At 35.3% G+C, this 18,691-nt stretch overlaps 1 protein-coding gene across 2 annotated transcripts in view; it reads left to right on the forward strand.

Annotated features, from left to right (window-relative positions):
• ITGAV (integrin subunit alpha V) overlaps positions 1-18,691 on the forward strand; it is a 91,830-nt gene that overhangs the window by 40,704 nt on the left and 32,435 nt on the right. The window contains exons 5-13 of one of the 2 annotated variants that reach the window (XM_031008551.3): positions 1,438-1,499; positions 3,968-4,013; positions 6,719-6,844; positions 7,724-7,768; positions 8,924-8,967; positions 9,056-9,112; positions 11,537-11,589; positions 12,008-12,210; positions 17,316-17,507. In XM_031008551.3, coding sequence (XP_030864411.1) covers positions 1,438-1,499; positions 3,968-4,013; positions 6,719-6,844; positions 7,724-7,768; positions 8,924-8,967; positions 9,056-9,112; positions 11,537-11,589; positions 12,008-12,210; positions 17,316-17,507 — 828 coding nt within the window. The remainder of the gene's footprint in view (positions 1-1,437; positions 1,500-3,967; positions 4,014-6,718; positions 6,845-7,723; positions 7,769-8,923; positions 8,968-9,055; positions 9,113-11,536; positions 11,590-12,007; positions 12,211-17,315; positions 17,508-18,691) is intronic. The other variant, XM_055380357.2, reaches the window with a different exon arrangement.

Here is an 18,691-nt window from a genome sequence, read left to right on the forward strand (position 1 = left end):
AAAGGATGTCTTTATAAATAGCTTGAAATAGTTCCCCAGATGCAACTTGAATAAAGGAAATAAATAGCCGACTTGCTCTAACTTGAGGTTAGAGCAGAATTCCTTAGTCTGATTCACTGGATGCTGGAAACCCCTGCCCCACATTTTCCCACTCCCTCTTGGTTAGAAAAATTTACGTTGGTTTAGCATTATACTCTTGAGGCTATTTTCTTTCAAAAAAAAAAAACTTTAAAAAAATGTAGATATTAAGTGTGTAATCTTTGGGCAGTTTCCAGGCTTTAAAAATGGGTTCAAAATTTCTGATGGGATTATTTAGCAGAAGTTCTTAGAAGTTTGTCCTTATGACTGAAAACAGATATTTTTGGTTCCTGTATTTGGGTGGCAAACAAAGTAACAGTACAGCTTTAATGTATTTGTAACATTGGCCACAGTGAGTCTTTGATAACTGAAGGATAGTGTTTTCCATTGTTCTCTGTTATCCTCAAAGTAAAATAAGGGGAAAGTGTTCAGATTCATCCTTACATGTGTTCTAGGTACTGTATTGCTCATGATTAAAATTAATTTAAATTAATTGGCTAATTGTTCAGAATTAATCTCTTTCTATGAGAACAACTAAAAAGGGAACAACTACAAAAGAGTACAACTATTGAGCCTACTATGGTTGGAAAATACTTGAAAGTATCATTTAAAGATGGTTACTTTAATTAGATCTCCGTACTAAACGTGGGAGGATAGCTTTATATTTTACTTTTTGAAGAGCATTAAGTTCTGGTCTGTCCACTTCCTGAAATTCTGAGCTATGTTATTCATCTCTGTTGTTGGCTCTATAATGTATGTATCTGTTTGCTGCTATTCATAATAACAAAGGTCTTAGCGAAGACCTAGCAATCTTAGGGTAATAGGAAGACAGAGTAATTTCATATTGGAATTTTTAACTTGCAGATCACAACTTGTTAGTGTTTTACGAAATCAGTGTAGTGGGTCACAACCACTATAGTTTTTCTAAAAAAAAAAAAAGAATGAAATAAAATAGAAAATGTCAGAGTGTATTCTATATAATAATACAAATATTGTTTGGTAAGATTTTAAGTTGTATCTATATTTTATACACACAATGTGTGTTGGGTTGTGATATAAATTATAATCTTTTTGTGGATTGTGGTTAACTAAAGGGTTTAAAATTTATCATTTTAGTTGGTTTCTTTGTTCTCTGGTGACTGGTTCAGGTATTTAATCTTTGTTTCCGTATCTGAGTAAATGGTGCTGATAAACATGCATACTCTCTTGGAATGTGGTAATAACTAAGTGCCCGAGTGAATGACCACTCTCAAAAATTGGTACATTATCTTATGATTCTAGTGATATCAGGTTTTCTCATGTTTTGTTTTGTGTTGTTTGTTTTTGGGTTTGTGTATATTTCCAATCTTTTTATTTTAGAAGATATTGATGCTGATGGACAGGGATTTTGTCAAGGAGGATTCAGCATTGATTTTACTAAAGTAAGTTCTCATTTAAGACTGAATGAGATTCACATCTACCTTATTGACTAAACTGTGGTTAAAAATAAACTGGTCAATACCTCAACTCCTTTACAGCTGTTAGCTCTTTAATGAAAACAGTTAATAAAACGATCCATTCATTTTGACATTCTTTGTCTTATATTATTCCCTCCCTAGTAAACATTGCTTATTTGAAATAGGGAGACATCCCCCATCACTCTGGGAATGGAGGAAAGTAGACAATCTCCTCAGTAAATGATAGGTAACTATTATGACTTAATATTAAAATTTCCAGTTATATGAATTTATAGCATATTAAAGTTTTCTATTTTTAATTAAAGTTGTTTTTCTTACAAAAGCTATCAATGAGAGCTTTATTACAAAATTAGAGTTACATAAAAGCTGGGAAACATGTATGTTTGCCATCTATTATGTGCCTATAGGCACTAAGTGAAGCTGACTTCACTTATGTAATGTGTAATAATTGTAAGAAATCTCATAGGCAGGGCTCTATGTATTTTTAACTAAATTAATATTCTCTTCAGAATTGATATTTTTAATCTATTTTTTGAAAATAAGACTTCCATTTAAATGTTCAAAGGTAAATTTTCTGAAGTACTTTTCTTTATTTACTTTTCTTTTGTGTGTTTATTTATTTTGGTGGTGGGGGAGTATGCACATTTTGAATATCAAATTGAGAATATTCTTTCTAGAGAAGTCTAAAAACTATGTTGATTGATTATATGTAGACCTTCCTTAGAGAGCTTATATGTAGGCTTTCTTAGAAATGTGAGCAAAGAGGAGTGCCTTAAATGTATGAAAACAACTGAAATTGAAATAATATGATGCATAAGAACTAATAAAGCATTTTCTTATTTTTTAAAAATTTGTAGGCTGGGTGCAGTGGCTCATGCCTGTAGTCCCAGCACTTTGGGAGGCTGAGGTAGGAGGATCACTTGAGCCCAGGAGACCAGCCTGAGCAACATAGTGGGACACCATCTCTACAAAGAATTAAAAATTAGCCAGGCATGGGTGACATGTGCTTGTGGTCCCAGCTATTCAGGAGGCTAAGGCATGAGGATTGCTTGAACTGCAGTGAGTGAGGCTGCATTGAGCCATGTTCATGCCACTGCATTCCAGCCTGGGCAACAGAGCAAGACCCAGTCTCAATGCTTTTTTAAAAATTTTATTTTATCTGTATTTGTATTTTATTAACTTTTTTTCTAGACTAGGTACTGATAATTATAGTTAACTCTTCTTACTAGGTAACTTGTTTTTAATACTCTAAATTTCATACTATATTACTCAAAATTCAGAATGTAAGTAAGCCAAAGAGAGATAAAGTATATTAATAAATGTTAGGTTTAAACTTGTATGATACATTTCCAAACAGGTATTATATATTTTTAAAATATATAATGTCCATCTTTTCTGTATTTATGCCTATACAACCATAACCCCAGAAGTACTCTCATACTGTGAAAGTCATTGCTAAATTAGGTATTCACTTTCTTAAACACATTTCTGAGAAAAGGGTGTCTTTTTAGGGCAGATGACTTAGAAGTGTCTTTTACGTAGCCAAGGCAAAAGATTGTCTATTGAAAGCTTGGAAGGGCTATATGTACATTTGGAGGGGAAAAAATAATTTATCTTACCTCCAGCAAGAAGAGATTTCTAAAATATTGTGCTCAAACACAATATACCTAGAATTAGACACTTTTAGATAGTTAAAAATAAGAAATGCTAGGCAAGCATAATTTGTATATGTATAATACACCCTGAAAATTTTATTCTCAACTTCACTTCTGTTTAGATCTGAGACACTAAAAATATTTCCTTTAGCAGAAAATTCTTCAGTGATTATAGAAAGAAAATTTGCTGTATAGTCACAAATTTAATATACAAAATTAAGAAGTGACTTAAAAAAATTGTAACCTGATAATACTTTGCATTAGTGCCTCATTTCAAATATGTGAAGCAGCCAAGATCCACAAAAGTGTGTATCTTCATATATTGAATGAATATATTAAAATGTTTCTTTTAAATTTTATTTTAGAAAAGATACAGTGAAAACCACTGAAACTGAGTTAGATGGATTTGAGATTTATGACTTTGTTTGCTTTAATATATACTAGATAGATAGATAAATAGATACATAGACAGACAGACAGATAGATATAAATCTCAGCACTTTAAGAGGCTGAGCTGGGAAGATAGCTTAAAGCCAGGAGTTTGACCAGCTTACCAGCCTGGGTAAGGGAAGACTTTGTCTCTACAAAAAAAAAAAAAAAGGGTATCTTATTAAATTTTAAAAAATATAATTAACCTGGTAATGATATAAAGATACAATACTGTATTGTTCAGTCATATATACATATACATATATATCTTATGTTTTTCATTGATTCCTATTTTGAGAGATATTTGTTCTTTAAATATATATATTTTTGTTGTGTGATTTCATCTAGGCTGACAGAGTACTTCTTGGTGGTCCTGGTAGCTTTTATTGGCAAGGTAGGTTAATATTTTTTAAATTACAATTGGTGACTATGTGTCGCTGATTCACCTGGCTAATTGTATGCGTATGACATTTTACAAATTATTTTAAAGAAAGAAATGGAAATACAATTAAAGTATATAAACACTCCATTTTACACAGTGTTTTGTAAAAGAATGTATATAATATATATTAAATATGTGTATATTCCTAGAAGAAAATGAACTGAATATTTAAAATTTAAATACATATTTTATGTTAAATATATTTTAAAAGTAATTATGTAAAGTAATTTATTTTTATTGTGTGTGATATATACTTCTCCATGTCTGTACTCTAGGGGCCATGACATAGTCATTAGGCAGTGTGCGAAACCAATCTGTATAGGCCAACTGTGGCATTCTAAAAGTTGAAGGTTTTGAAAGTATTTTGAAGTTGCTCATTAGGATATTTAAGTCATTATTTTATTATTACTGATATTGAGAATGATCTCTAAGTGTTTGGGGACTTCTTAAAAATTGAAGCTGGGCATGGTGGCGTGGGCCTGTAATCCCAGCTACTCGGGAGGTTGAGGCAGGAGAATCACTTGAACCCAGGAGGAGGAAGTTGTAGTGAGCCAAGATCATACGACTGTACTCCAGTCTGGGTAGCAGAGTGACACTGTCTCTCAAAAAATATATATAAAATAAAATAAAATTAGAGGATCTTAACAGGTTTTTAAAAAATGTTAAACTGGCATTGATATAAAGATGCATTATTATATTATTCAGTCATTCTGGGAGGCCTAATTAAATTACCATTTGAACATATGTACAATAGATTATTGTTGACAGTGTGAAAATAGATAACTAAAACTTTATTTGCTTTATGTTTCTTTATGTATCATTAGAGATACACAATTATTTATCTCATCTATATATTGATATGCTTAGTTTCTGCTAAAAAAATGCCATTTATGAGGTGAACTATTTTGTATTAGCATTCTGATATTCAAGCATTGTCAGTGTTTGGAAGAATTAGAAAACCTTTGACTGGATTGATTTGAAAGTTTCAAATTTTACTCTATTTTCTACACTATGCTTTCCTGACTTGCTTCTTTGTAGAAAAACTCATGCTTGCTTTTGCCTCGTGGAGACGGAAGCTAAAGAAAGAGATTTGCTGGAGGATGACAGGATGGAAGGAGAATAAGAAGAAAAGAAAACTAGGAATAAGTGAAATATTGAAAGGGAAGGCAAAGGAGGGAATAAAAAAATAGAAAATTCAGGCATCACAGACAGGGATCAGAATGTGAGACATAGCAAAGCTGAAAAATTGGAATTTCTATGCATTATACATCTATTGGGAAATAAAATGATTTAGAAAAATTATAATTGAGTTTTACTGTTTTAAAAATAGCAGTTCTAAAGTACATATGATAAAATAGGGGATATTAACACTTTATAGTTAGATATAGAAATATGGATTTATTTTTCTTCTTTATTGCTGATTATGTCATTCAGTGGAGGGGAAGGAAGTATCTGATGAGCATGCCTGGGAACCAAAACTGTCAAGGAAGCTAAATTTTGTGATTTTCAGTTAGGACTACTTGTTAACTCTGTCTTTTTAAGAGATACAGCTGTGAAAATGTATGACTTTTTTTTTTAATGCCATGGGTATTGCATAAATAGGAATAATAATAAATAGGAATGTGTAATAATTAGGACACAGTAATAAATTAGGACAAAGAGGTACTATTAATATTATATTTATTAGAATTTTATTACAAGTTGTCTGTAATATGTAGCTAGCAGACTCAGTGAATTGGCAAATAGTATTTTGTTTTAATAAGATTAAAATCAGCAGATGTCACCCTGGATAAGTACGTTAGAGTGAATTTTTTCACAGATCTCAGAATTGTCGTTGTTAGAATGGAGAAAAGAATAATGTTTTATTCAGAAGAAATAATGAATTTTCCTCTGTTCTTCAATTCAGGAAATGTTTATTGAATTTCATATGTTCTTGGTACCTCTGAAGCCCAGATGATAAAGTAGTGACCCGGACAGAGAAAGTGCTTCTGTGCTGTAGATACAGTCTCTGTGACTGAACAGATGGGAACAGGACTGAAAATGTTAGCTGTTACACATTTCTTTCTAAAACAGCAGAAATGATAAGAGATTACTGTGTCCATATTGTGGAGACAACATTTGATAAACCAGCTATCCTTTCTTGGCATGGAGGGCAGGCTGATTTTTGTGTAGTCATCTAGATTTCTTGTCTGCTTAATAAGAAGGTTGTGAACGAAGGTGAACTCATCCATTCAGGTTGTTTCCTAAAGATGTTTAAATTACTAGTTAAAAAATATCAATTGAACCAATTATTCTGATTATAAAAGTAACAGTATTGTTTCAGTAAATTTTTCATGTTTTAATGGATTAGTTGGGTGATAGCCTTTGATTTTATTATTCCATGTATTTAACATTGCTTTCTAGTGATTTAAGACAAATCCTGTTTTCTTAAATTTTTATTAGCAGAGACTACTTTTAAGTACTGGCTTAAACAGAAATAATTTTAAGTTAAGAATATCCATTTTCAAATTGAGTATGATCAAGGAGAGTTATGTACGGCTAATAATTAGAAGTACTAATATCTAATATTGTTTTCTTTCATGCAGGTACCATACATTATCCGTATCATAAAGTTTCCATTTGAAGGTTATTTATTTTATATATACACCTTTTTTTAGGTCAGCTTATTTCGGATCAAGTGGCAGAAATCGTATCTAAATACGACCCCAATGTTTACAGCATCAAGTATAATAACCAATTAGCAACTCGGACTGCACAAGCTATTTTTGATGACAGCTATTTGGGTAGGTAAAACCAAAATTCACTCATTTTTGGAACTGTGGTACATATATCTTATATCTGCGTATGGTCTTTTAAGTAGAAAAATATTTTATATGAAATAGATTAAAAATCCTATTAAAAAATAGGATTTTTTGAAACATACAGAATATACAATTTTAAATTGTTAATGAGTACTTTGGTTATGTTACGTTTCAGTAATTGAAATTGAAGACAGTGATTATTTGTGCAGTGATAATAATAATAGCTAGCCTTTAAGATATGCTTACTGTGTTCTGGGCATTGTTCAAGGTGACTTGGTTTGTATTTGCTCATTTAATCCTCACAAGTCAAGCATACTGTATTATTCTCATTTTGTAGGTGAAAACACTGAGGCACTGAGACGCAAAATAACTTGCCCAAAGTCACTCGCTTTTAACTTGCTGTTCAGAGATTCAAATGGAGGCAGTCTAACTCCTGAAGTTTTCTTCATGATGTTAAATAAAAGTTTTGGTCTTTAGGACTTATTAACATGTGTTCTCTCTTTAAATTTCTTTCTGATATATTAAAACAAGCCATATATGACAGAAATAGTACTTGCTGATTGAGAGAATTTATTTGTTCTTTATGATGAGTTGTAAATTTGCTGTTTTTAACAGACTCCTTTGTAAAGTTAGTAAGACAATTGTAGTTTTGTAATAAAAATAGCCTGTTTGAGTATTTAACTCAGTTGTTTCATTTAAAATTCATGTGTCATATATATATGAATCTGTTATGACTAGGGGACAAAATATTACATAATTAAAGGAGTTTCTTGAAAATATTTTCAAGGAATGCTTACTCAGCAAGCCTGCTGAAGATAACGTCCTTGTCCTGATGGTTCTCCCCTTTGGTTTCCTGTTTAGGTTATTCTGTGGCTGTCGGAGATTTCAATGGTGATGGCATAGATGGTATGAAGTACTTGAACTATATCTAATCTTTAAAAAAGTTAGATTAAGTATTTGAAACATGTGGCATTGAAAATTTTAAGCAGTTTGAGTGGCTGGGTGCTGTGGCTGAAGCCTGTAATCTCAGCACTTTGGGAGGCCGAGGCGGGTGGATCCCTTGAGCCCTGGAGTTCAAGAACAGTCTGGACAACATGGCAAAACCCTGCCTCTAGAAAAAACACAAAAATTAGCCGGGCGCGGTGATGCACACCAGTGTCCAGCTTCTCAGGAGGCTGAGGTGGGAAGATCTCCAGAGTCCAGGGAGGTTGAGGCTGCCATGAGTTGTGATTGCGCCACTGCACTCCCGCCCGGGCGACAGAGCCGAGACCCTGTCTCAAAAAAAAGAAAAGAAAAGAAAAGAAAATTTTAAGCAATTTTAAACCATTGTTATGGAATATAACAGAAGAAATGAGGAAGATAGCACACTGGTGAGAGTCCAGGCTAGGTCTGTGCTGAACTTCCTCTAGTGGCTGCTGAAATTGAGACAGCTACACTTGGCTTCAGTGCCTTTCCTTTCTGCTTCTTTTTAGCCCCCAACACTGTTAGTGATTTCTTTAGCATTTTCCTCCTTGTCTTCAGCAAATTCATTCCTCTGGGAGGAAGAATTAGTGTCTTCTTTCTTTAGGCATCCTTTTGTTACCTTCTGGGTCATATCTGTACGGTTATTACCCCATCCTCTCATTGTCCATCCATCTTCCTTCAGAGCTCCGTTTAGGAATCACAGTCTTTACCTGATTTTGATCACATTTTTGTGCCACAGCCACTTCTATCCCACTTCAGTTTGCTCTGTATTATTTTTCATTACACCACTACTAAACTAAATGTAGTTTTTCTTCATTCTTAGGTTACTTTATCTTGTCTATTCTTGTTTAACAATATTACAAATGACTTGAGGGCTTATTTGCATATGTTTGAGAGCCCTCCAGAATTTGTATTTTGTAAATTTTGATTTTATAGTTTAAAAATGCTGGGCTATTTATTACGGAGTACCAATTTTTCTAAATTGATTGTTTGTTTTGAACTGAAGTAGTAAAACTTAAAGCTTGCTGACATAGTCACTTCTGGTCTGCAACTTCCAGTGTTGTCCTAAAAAATGAATAATTTGTTTGTTTGTTTCAGACTTTGTTTCAGGAGTTCCAAGAGCAGCAAGGACTTTGGGAATGGTAGGACAGTTAAAAGGTATTTTTTTAAAAATCTCTAAGTTATCTTCTATTTTACCAGATTTCACATACTTCTATTTTTCCTTCACAGGTTTATATTTATGATGGGAAGAACATGTCCTCCTTATACAATTTTACTGGCGAGCAGGTATGCTTCCAAAATATGATCGTCCTCTCCCACTATAAAAGCAGTATGTACTCATTGGAGAAAATTTGCAGAATAAAACTGTAAAAGTGAACTATAATCTCATCAAATAGATAATTCATCCAACTCTTACCATTTTGGTCAAACTATCATCATTTCTCTTTTGAGCGTGTGTGTGTGTGTGTGTGTGTGTGTGTGTGTAGTATATAAACAAAAATTGATTTACTCAGTATTTTTCATTTTGTCTTGCCTTTTTCACTCAGTATTTTATCATCAGAGTTTCTAATGTCTTAAAACTTTCCTTGGCAGTATCAGAATGGTTTAATGCTTCCATAATATTCAATATTCTAGATATAAGATGGGCTTTAAATATTTCATCTTTGTTTTAACCAAAGTAATTTGGATATTTTGGCTTGTTTTTGTCTGCTTTTTTTTTTTTTTAGGAAATGCAAAATCACATGCATACAAAACCACAAAGACTTCCTTTTTCTTTACTGGTAACATTAAATTCTTTTTTAAGGATGATCAATGCCTTATAATTTTATTAGATGCAACAGAAAGCATGGCACAGATATGTGTATTATAGATATTATAAGCGAACTTCATTTTTACTACATGAACTAAGATATTTCTCAGCTAAAAAAATGCTAGTACTTTTTAAGTATTAGACATTTCTCTGCAAGTACAGGCATTTTATAATATTGTCTGTTGTATGTCTCAAAGAATTATACCATAAGTTGGTAATGATGAATAAACATTTAAACAGTAGGTAGAGAAAAATCTTTCTCAAAGTTTGCAGATCTGGGATTCAAGCCTTTTTGTTCAGTTGAGATTGTTGGGCTTTGGGATAGGATTGACAGCCTGACTGACTAGACTCATGGTCCCCAGAAACCTCCTCCCATTTGTATGGCAGTCAAGATTGATGCACAACCTGGAGGGCCCTGCAGTTGACAGGCAGTTAGGGTTGCTGCAGGGGTGGTCCCTTTGTTCCGTTTTGACTTCTCCAGCTCAAGCAGCTTCTCCTGTCTGGTGACCATGTATGAGTCTGGATCCTACTGCATGCACTCAATGATACTTGCTTTATTCCTCCTTTCACCATTGGGAAGTGGGGGTGGCTAGAGAGGAGTAGGAAATGTGGCTTTTAGATGAGGACAAACCTGGGTTTTCCATGCTCAATCTGTTATTGCATTGGATAAGGTATTTGCTGCTGAAAATCTGTTTCTTATTTATAAAAATAGGGATGCTGACAACTTCCTCATGGGACAGTTGTGAGAATCAAAAGAAAACATTTGAATCATAGTGCCCAGGACAAAGTGTGTCTCAGTAAATGCCATCATTTCTTTACACTTCCAAGCCAAACACCGTAGGTGACTAAGGCCCATGAATATTATTCTGTTACATAGTCGGCACATCAACCTTGTATCCCAAACACAGTATATTTTATTTCACAAGCTCTGAACTTGTTATTTAATACAGAACACACCTTTCATTTTCCCAGTTACACTGTATCAACCCAAAATAGATAATGCAGGAATCTCCCTTATCATTCTCCCTTGATATCTGAGCCAATCAAATTTGAGAAGCATTGCTAACTTTCCTTTTTTGGTTTGTTGACTCATTTTTCACCTTACTTTATATTTAATCTGTCATCTCTTTTAGTTTTGTTTTGCACTTTCAGCTCTCTTTAGAGCTTTCCTTTTTCACATTTATTTATAGCTAAGCTGCTCATCCTATGAAAGCCTGTGGTCTCCTGTGGTAGGGAAAAGGACATTTCTGCTCCCTGTGCATTATAAGCTCGTAATAAACCCAAACACATTTGTACTGTGTGTGATTCAAAAGCAAAATCATGTGGCAAGTAGTCGATAGAGATATGACACAAAAATGAGCTCCTTTCCATATCTTTCCAAACAGTAATTTTTAAACAGTAGTAGTAGTTACACATAGGGGAGCCAATTATTTTCTGTTATTAATAATTATTATCTATTATCCTCATGACATAGGCATCCATATAAAACTTGTTGGGTTCAATCACAACATTTGTCTGTGACTATATATCTTTGTTAGTGTGCTTGTGTCTGGTATGTTTTGGGAAGTGGAGAGAAAGGGAGATAGTAGGGTAGGCCTGAGAAGGAGAATTGATAGTCCTTAGACTTAAATGTCATATATCAACAACACTGGAATGATATACATGTAATATATTGTGTATATACATGTAATATATTGTGTCCATGATCTAGGAAAACAACAAGCCTCATTACCTGATTGTCATTGTGTTGGTAGAATAAACAAAAGACAAGACATTTAGATTGAAGCACTATATGCAGAGAAAAAAAATAACCCTTTCTATTTGGTACATATATTACAAATGTTGATTATCTAAACTAATTGGATGAAATATAAACATTTGATTTTCATCTTTTTATCCAGATGGCTGCCTATTTCGGATTTTCTGTAGCTGCCACTGACATTAATGGAGATGAGTAAGTTTAAAAAAAAATGTTTCCGGAAAGTTATCTTCTCATGTTTACGAATACTTTACTCAAACTAAACATTTTTTTCTTCTGTTTTTGTATTCCTTTTCTGCTAATCTTTCTGTTTAAGGAAACAATTTGAAGCAACCTTAATCATGAATTCTAGAAAACCTCATATGTTTGTTCTGTTTTTTTTCAGTAGCTTTTATAACATGAACAAATAAAGTAATTTTATGAATTATTCATAGTTTCTTAAAAGAATTAAAGGAAGTTTCGAATTTGAAATGAGTGCTCTGGTAATCATTTTGTGTTTCACTGGGGATGTGAGAGATGCAGAAAGAGGAAAAGTGAGTTGTAGTAAGAAAGAAAATGCCTACTAAGACATGAAATTTGTTCTTGCTTTGGTGAGAAGTTTCTGTTCTTCTAGTTATGCAGATGTGTTTATTGGAGCACCTCTCTTCATGGATCGTGGCTCTGATGGCAAACTCCAAGAGGTGGGGCAGGTCTCAGTGTCTCTACAGAGAGCTTCAGGAGACTTCCAGACGACAAAGCTGAATGGATTTGAGGTCTTTGCACGGTTTGGCAGTGCCATAGCTCCTTTGGGAGATCTGGACCAGGATGGTTTCAATGGTAAGATCAAAGTTTAGCAGCTACAGGTCCCTGATTATCTGTGTCCACCTGGAAAAGTTCTGTAAGTCCATCTGTAGAAGTCTACACGAGCAAATCTCCTTCCTGGAAAGGTGGATTGTGTGTAAGTGAGTAACACACCAAATTTAAAGACAGTTTGCTATTTTTCTTTAAAAATCAGAGCAAAGATTTCAAAAATGGACTCTCATGAGTTATTATTCACTTGGCCTCAAATTAGAAGGTCAGAATGATTACTTTCTGAAAGGAACCTTCATTACCCTGGTGCCTTCTGCTAGCTGGTGGCTTTATGTATTTCTGCATCCTGCTTAGCAGCAGTGCCCTCTTCTGTTCATTTGGCTACAAGTGTTAAAAAAAAAATGCTTCCAGGCACATTGTCAAGGCAATGCTAACTAATGCATACCTCAAAGGTATGATTTGCCATTAATATTTTTAAAGCCATAACTTTGTTGTAGCTGTCCAGAATGTTCTAAGGGATGTTATATCTCCCTTCATGGTGGCATATTAAAAGTATAAGCCTATTCTTTTATAGTAGTACCATTTTAATAGTTGTCGATATCTTTAAAAAGCAAAGTTAGCTTTTACTTTAGAACTCTTTTCAGAAACATGAAATATAGGTTACAAATTACCAAGATTTTTTTTTTAAATCTGTTAAAAACCTTTCTAGAGATCACAGAATGGATAGTTGAACTAGTTTGTGTAATCAACAGTATAGTAAGCCTATGCCCCCTTAAAACCTAAAGGAAAGGTATACATTAAGAAGAAAACTTTAAAAATACAGATGACTTGTTGTATGTCTCAAACAGTAGTGGAAAGGTAAATGTTGTTTGCCCTCAAGATTTCACACCTGTCTTGTGGGTAGGTGCTGTCATTTACTAGAAGTGTCATCTGGAAGATTAACCTTAGACATTTCTTTTTTCTTTCTTTTCTTTCTTTCTTTTTTTTTTTTTTTTTTTTGGCAGGGTCTCACTCTGTCACCCAGGCTAGAATGCAGTGGTGCAATCATGGCTCACTGCAGCCTCAACCTCCCAGGGTCAAGAGATCCTCCCACTTCAGCCTCCTGAGTAGCTGCCAGGCTCCCAACACCTAGCCCAGCTAATTTTTTTTAGTAGAGCTGAGGTCTTCCCATGTTACCCAGGCTGGTCTCTAATTCCTGAGCTCAAGTGATCCTCCTGCCTTGGCTGTGCGAAGTGCTGGAATTACAGATGTGAGCCACTGTGCCTGGGCCAACAGGAGAAGTTTCAGTGGTAGGGAACATCTACTCAGAGGTACATCTGCTACCTAAAATAGAGGCTTAAAGATTTTTACCACAAAGAGAACTTAGCATAAATCAAATGGAGCTATGGTATGAAGTTCATAATAAAATGTGAAAAGAACACTATATAACAGACCAAATCATTACTTAATCATAACAAAAACTACATAGGAAATACAGGGCTAAGTTTGAGGTTCCATCATGAATAAAGTTAATGAATTCTTTGCTATGTAGCTGGGCCTCTGTCTCCCAGGTTTTCTGGGAAGCCTGGTCATGTGTGATCTTCACCTTGTCTTGATGTTATTCCAGTTACCTTAAAGAAAGTTTTCTCATTACTATGATGTAGCCAACATCTCTTCCAGCTTTCTAAGTTTTTGTTATAATGTGTTGTCTGTCAGTAGAACAAATATAGACAACAGCTTTAAAAAATGTGAAGTTTTACAATGATTTTACAAAGGGCTAAAATATAGATAAAATCATCCATAGAGGATGATTATGGTCTCCCAAGGTTTCTCCTTGGGTCTTACTCTAGCAAATAGTAGATTGTGAATGATGATGTCTTTAGTGAAAAATTATCTGAGCTGTATTTATGTATAGTATTTAGTACATATGTGTAAATATAGTTACATTATACATATATATGTTCTATTAGTTATGTTAGATCTTTTGTTGTTGTTCACACATGAAGACATTAAGTGCCATTGTTCCTGTATTCCTATATTCCTCTCTTTCCACCTACCCCCACCCTAGGCATCATCAAGAGGGATATTGAAAACAAAACAATAAAGTTATGTTCCAAAATTTTATATAGCCCCAAGGTAATTATGTACAGTTTTTTATCAGTACTTTTCCAGAAAAAGCAGAGGAAAAAAAAGAAAAGCAGGAAAGAGCATCTAAAATGATCAAAGGAAGAAATCAATTGCATGAATTTGTAGGATTTTCCAGACTCGACAGATGATAGCGAAGAGAGAAGATGATTAACATGTATAAAATAATGAAGCGTTTAGGAAAGTTACAGATAATTTTTATTAAACAGTCACTCAACGTTGGAGCCATCTTTTGTTGCAAAATTATGTTTTAACAAATACTTTATTATTTGTTGAGACGGTATTGCTCTGTCACCCAGGCTGGAATGCAGTGGTACAATCACAGCTCACTGCAGACTCGACTTCCCAGGCTCAAGCAATTCTTATACCTCACCCTCCCAAGTAGCTGGGACTACCAATGTGCGCCTCTGTGCATGGCTGATTTTTGTGTTTTTTGTAGAGATGGGGCTTTGCCATGTTGCCAAAACTGGTCTCAAACTCCTGGGCTTAAGCAATCTGCCTGCCTCGGCCTCCAAAGGTGATAGGATTACAAGCATGAGCTACCGTGGCCAGCCTGTTTTAATAAATACTTTATTAATGCATATGTCAGTAGAGAAGTTATGCTTATCTTTGGGTTTTTTGTTTGTTTGTTTTGTTTTGTTTTTTGTTTTTTTTTTTAGACTGAGTCTCGCTCTGTCGCCAGGCTGGAGTGCAGTGGCACGATATTGGCTCACTGCAACCTCCACCTCCCGGGTTCAAGCGATTCCCCTGCCTCAGCCTCCTGAGTAGCTGGGACTACAGGCACACACTACCACGCCTGGCTAATTTTTGTATTTTTAGTAGAGATGGAGTTTCATCATGTTGGCCAGGATGGTCTCAATCTCTTGACCTCGTGACCCACCCACCTCGGCCTCTGAAAGTGCTGGGAATACAAGGCGTGAGCCACTGCGCCCAGCCGATTTACCTTTAAGGCTTAAAAAAGGATAAAAAGAATACTTTTACATAACTTAGGTACTCATTTTTAAGGATAACAAATTCTTAGTTGGTGTTTACTGCAGGCCAGGCACTCTTCTAGGTGGTGAAAATGAGCATAAATCAGAGTCTACTCATGTCTTTAAGAAACTCAGCATCCAATGGGGGCAGCATATATGTTTGAAAAAAAAAAGCACCTCAATGTGATCATCACAGTGTTTGAGATCCCAGGCTTAATGGTCTCATATAAAGGATGAGTGATCAAGGTATCGTTGATGTTTCAGGGGAGCCATGAGACAAAGAGGCATGGCTTATTAAGGAGCTATGAGACAGCTCGTGTACATTAAGGAAATTGAGGCAATTTGTTATGACTGGTACGTAGGGTCTGTGATAAGCAAGGTACGACATGTCCTTGGTCTCATGAAGCTTATGTTCTATAGCTTACTTACTTTGTGTAGTCATAGAATAAGTAAACAATGGGGAAATCCAGATAGTGATAAAGATGATGGATTTTTTAGAAGGCAAGGTAATATAATAGAGTTTCGGGATAGAGAGGGTGATAGAGAAAGTAGGGGGTCAAGAGGGGTGGCGCACTGCTGCGTAGGGTGGCTAGGGAATAGCTTGCTGACAGAATGACAGCTGATCTAATGACAGAACGACATTGATCTAGCATTTGGACAAATAGAAGGAATAGAGTTGTAAAAGCTCTGGAGCAAAAGGCAGAGAGAATAGCAAATACAAGCCCATAGTTGGAAACTAGCTTGGTGTGTTTAATAAACAGAAAAAAAGGCCAGGATTGCTGGGAAGAGTAAATAAGGGTAAAAAACTGGATGGCGTGGGGGTGGGGATGGGGAGAGGAATGAGATTTGCATGGTAAACAATGGAAATACCAGGAAGGGTTTAGACCTTACTCTAAATGCTTTGGGAACTAATTTGAAGGATTTTAAGATGGGGATGGGTGTGACATGATATGGTGAATGTTTGGCCCTTTTGAAGAGAAAGTTACAGGCAAGAGTAGAAGTGGGAGGCCACTTAAAAGGCTGTTTAAGGCCGGGCGCGGTGGTTCACGCCTGTAATCCCCCCACTTTGGGAGGCTGAGGTGGGTGGATCATGAGGTCAGGAGATCGAGACCATCCTGGCTAGCACCGTGAAACCCCGTCTCTACTAAAAAAAAAAAAAACAGAAAAAATTAGCCGGGCATGGTGGCGGGCGCCTGTAGTCCTAGCTAATCGGGAGGCTAAGGCAGGAGAATGGTGCGAACCCAGGAGGTGGAGCTTGCAGTGAGCCGAGATTGTGCCACTGCACTCCAGCCTGGGGAAAAGAGCAGGACTCTGTCTCAAACAAACAAAAATTAAAAAGAAAAGAAAAGAAAAAAAGGCTGTTTAAGTGCAAAATGTGGCAATGACTTGTCTAGGGTGGCAGCAGCAGAGAGAGAAGTGGGCAGATTGGTAATACATTTTAGAGGTAGAAAAGATAATTTGGTGTTTGGGGTTTTTTAAAGATTTAAAATGTTATTCATTTATCTTCTTTCAGTGTAAGTTGAGCAAGATCAAGATGAAGTCACAACTTAGGAATTTCTGAGCAGATTGGCTTCTGTTCAGAAAAAACAATACCATCCATAAATAAATTATCTAGAATTTTGAGAGTGAAAATAAACTTTAGATGAATCTTTTGATGTGTCCTCCTCCATCCCCTACCCCTAGTTTTAACGAGGAAGCATTTGTGGTCCAGAAAGTTTAAGTGATTTGTTTAAGGTCAGAGCCAGATTATCTGGCTCTAAATTAATGTCTTTTCTGTACAGTTTTGCTTGAGTTTCCTTGAATTAGATTATTGCTTATGGATAAAGAGTACCCTACTGAACTTTGAATTAGTATTTATCATGATAAATGGGTTCTATAAATATTAAGATCTGTGCAAATAATTACAAGTACTGAAACTTTCTTCTCTTCATCCTTGCCCTCTTCCCCCCTTCTCTCGTTCCTTCCTCATTCTTCCCTTTCTTTTCCTCCTCCTTACTTCTGTCATTCTCCTTCCCCCTCCTCTTTTTTTCCCCACAGATATTGCAATTGCTGCTCCATATGGGGGTGAAGATAAAAAAGGAATTGTTTATATCTTCAATGGAAGATCAACAGGCTTGAACGCAGTCCCATCTCAAATCCTTGAAGGGCAGTGGGCTGCTCGAAGCATGCCACCAAGCTTTGGATATTCAATGAAAGGAGCCACAGATATAGACAAAAATGGATATCCAGGTGCTTTCTTATCAACACATAGAGCCCTTAGATTTTTCAGTCCTAATAGCAAATAGTATTAGTTACTGTTCTTGATTTATGTTATAAATTATTGCAATTCAGTATTTCATATGTTGATCAAACCTCTAAAATATTCAAGGCATCATTCCCATCACCTAAGGGTATATGAAGAAAAGTCAGCTCTCTTTCCTGGGAGTGTACACTGTACTCTGAGTTTCTCCTGTAGTCTTTAATGAAATGAGAAGAGTATTACAGAAGTTATAAACAAAAGTTAAATGCTTATTCTAAGCTGTTTTAATGTTAGCTATCTTTTTTATTTTTTTAATTATGTAGAATGTATGTACTTGACTAATAGTTGTGATTTTTTTTTTTTTTTTTAAGACAAGGTATGTCTCTATTGCCCAGGCTGGAGTACAGTGGCACAATCTTGGCTCATTGCAGCCTCCACCTCCTGGGCTCAAGCCATCCTCCCACCTCAGCCTCATGAGTAGCTGGGACTACAGGCACGCACCACCATGCCTGGCTAATTTTTGCATGGTTTGTAAAGAGTGGTTTTTGCCATGTTGCCCGGGCTGGTCTTGAACTCATGAGCTCAAGCGATCCACCTGCCATGGCCTCCCAAAGTGTTGGGAATACAGGCGTGAGCCACCGCACCCGGCCTTCATTGTGATTTTTTTTTCAAGTATATTATTTTATTTAATTCTCCCATTAATACATGAGTTAATATAAGCTCATTTTTATAGCTCATTATTATACCATTTCTGAATGTAAAAAGAGACTGAGAAAGGCAGTTTGCCCAAGGTTGCCCACTGCATGGGTCCAGTAGAGCAAGCAAGACCTTTTTCTGGTTCTTATACACTTTGGAGCATTATAAATGGATCTAGGATCAAAACAGATCTTTTCTTTAAATGAAATACAGTGTAGAAAATTTAGATGACCTTTGTGTTGAAACACTTAATATGAGCTCAGTATACAAGTATGTTGGTCTGTTTCCAGAAATAAGACATGAAGTGGATTCTCATAAATTAGTATTATTTTAGAGTTTTTTGTTATAAATGCAATATATTTGTTATAGAACTTTTAGAAAATACATCAAAGCATATCTTTTCAATGTTTTTCCTGTGCAGTCACACACATTTTTTTAAAAAGGAAATCATGCTTTTATATGCTATTCATAGTGTTTT

Source organism: Gorilla gorilla, chromosome 11 (assembly GCF_029281585.2).
Source record: "Gorilla gorilla gorilla isolate KB3781 chromosome 11, NHGRI_mGorGor1-v2.1_pri, whole genome shotgun sequence".
NCBI classification, from domain to species: domain Eukaryota; kingdom Metazoa; phylum Chordata; class Mammalia; order Primates; family Hominidae; genus Gorilla; species Gorilla gorilla.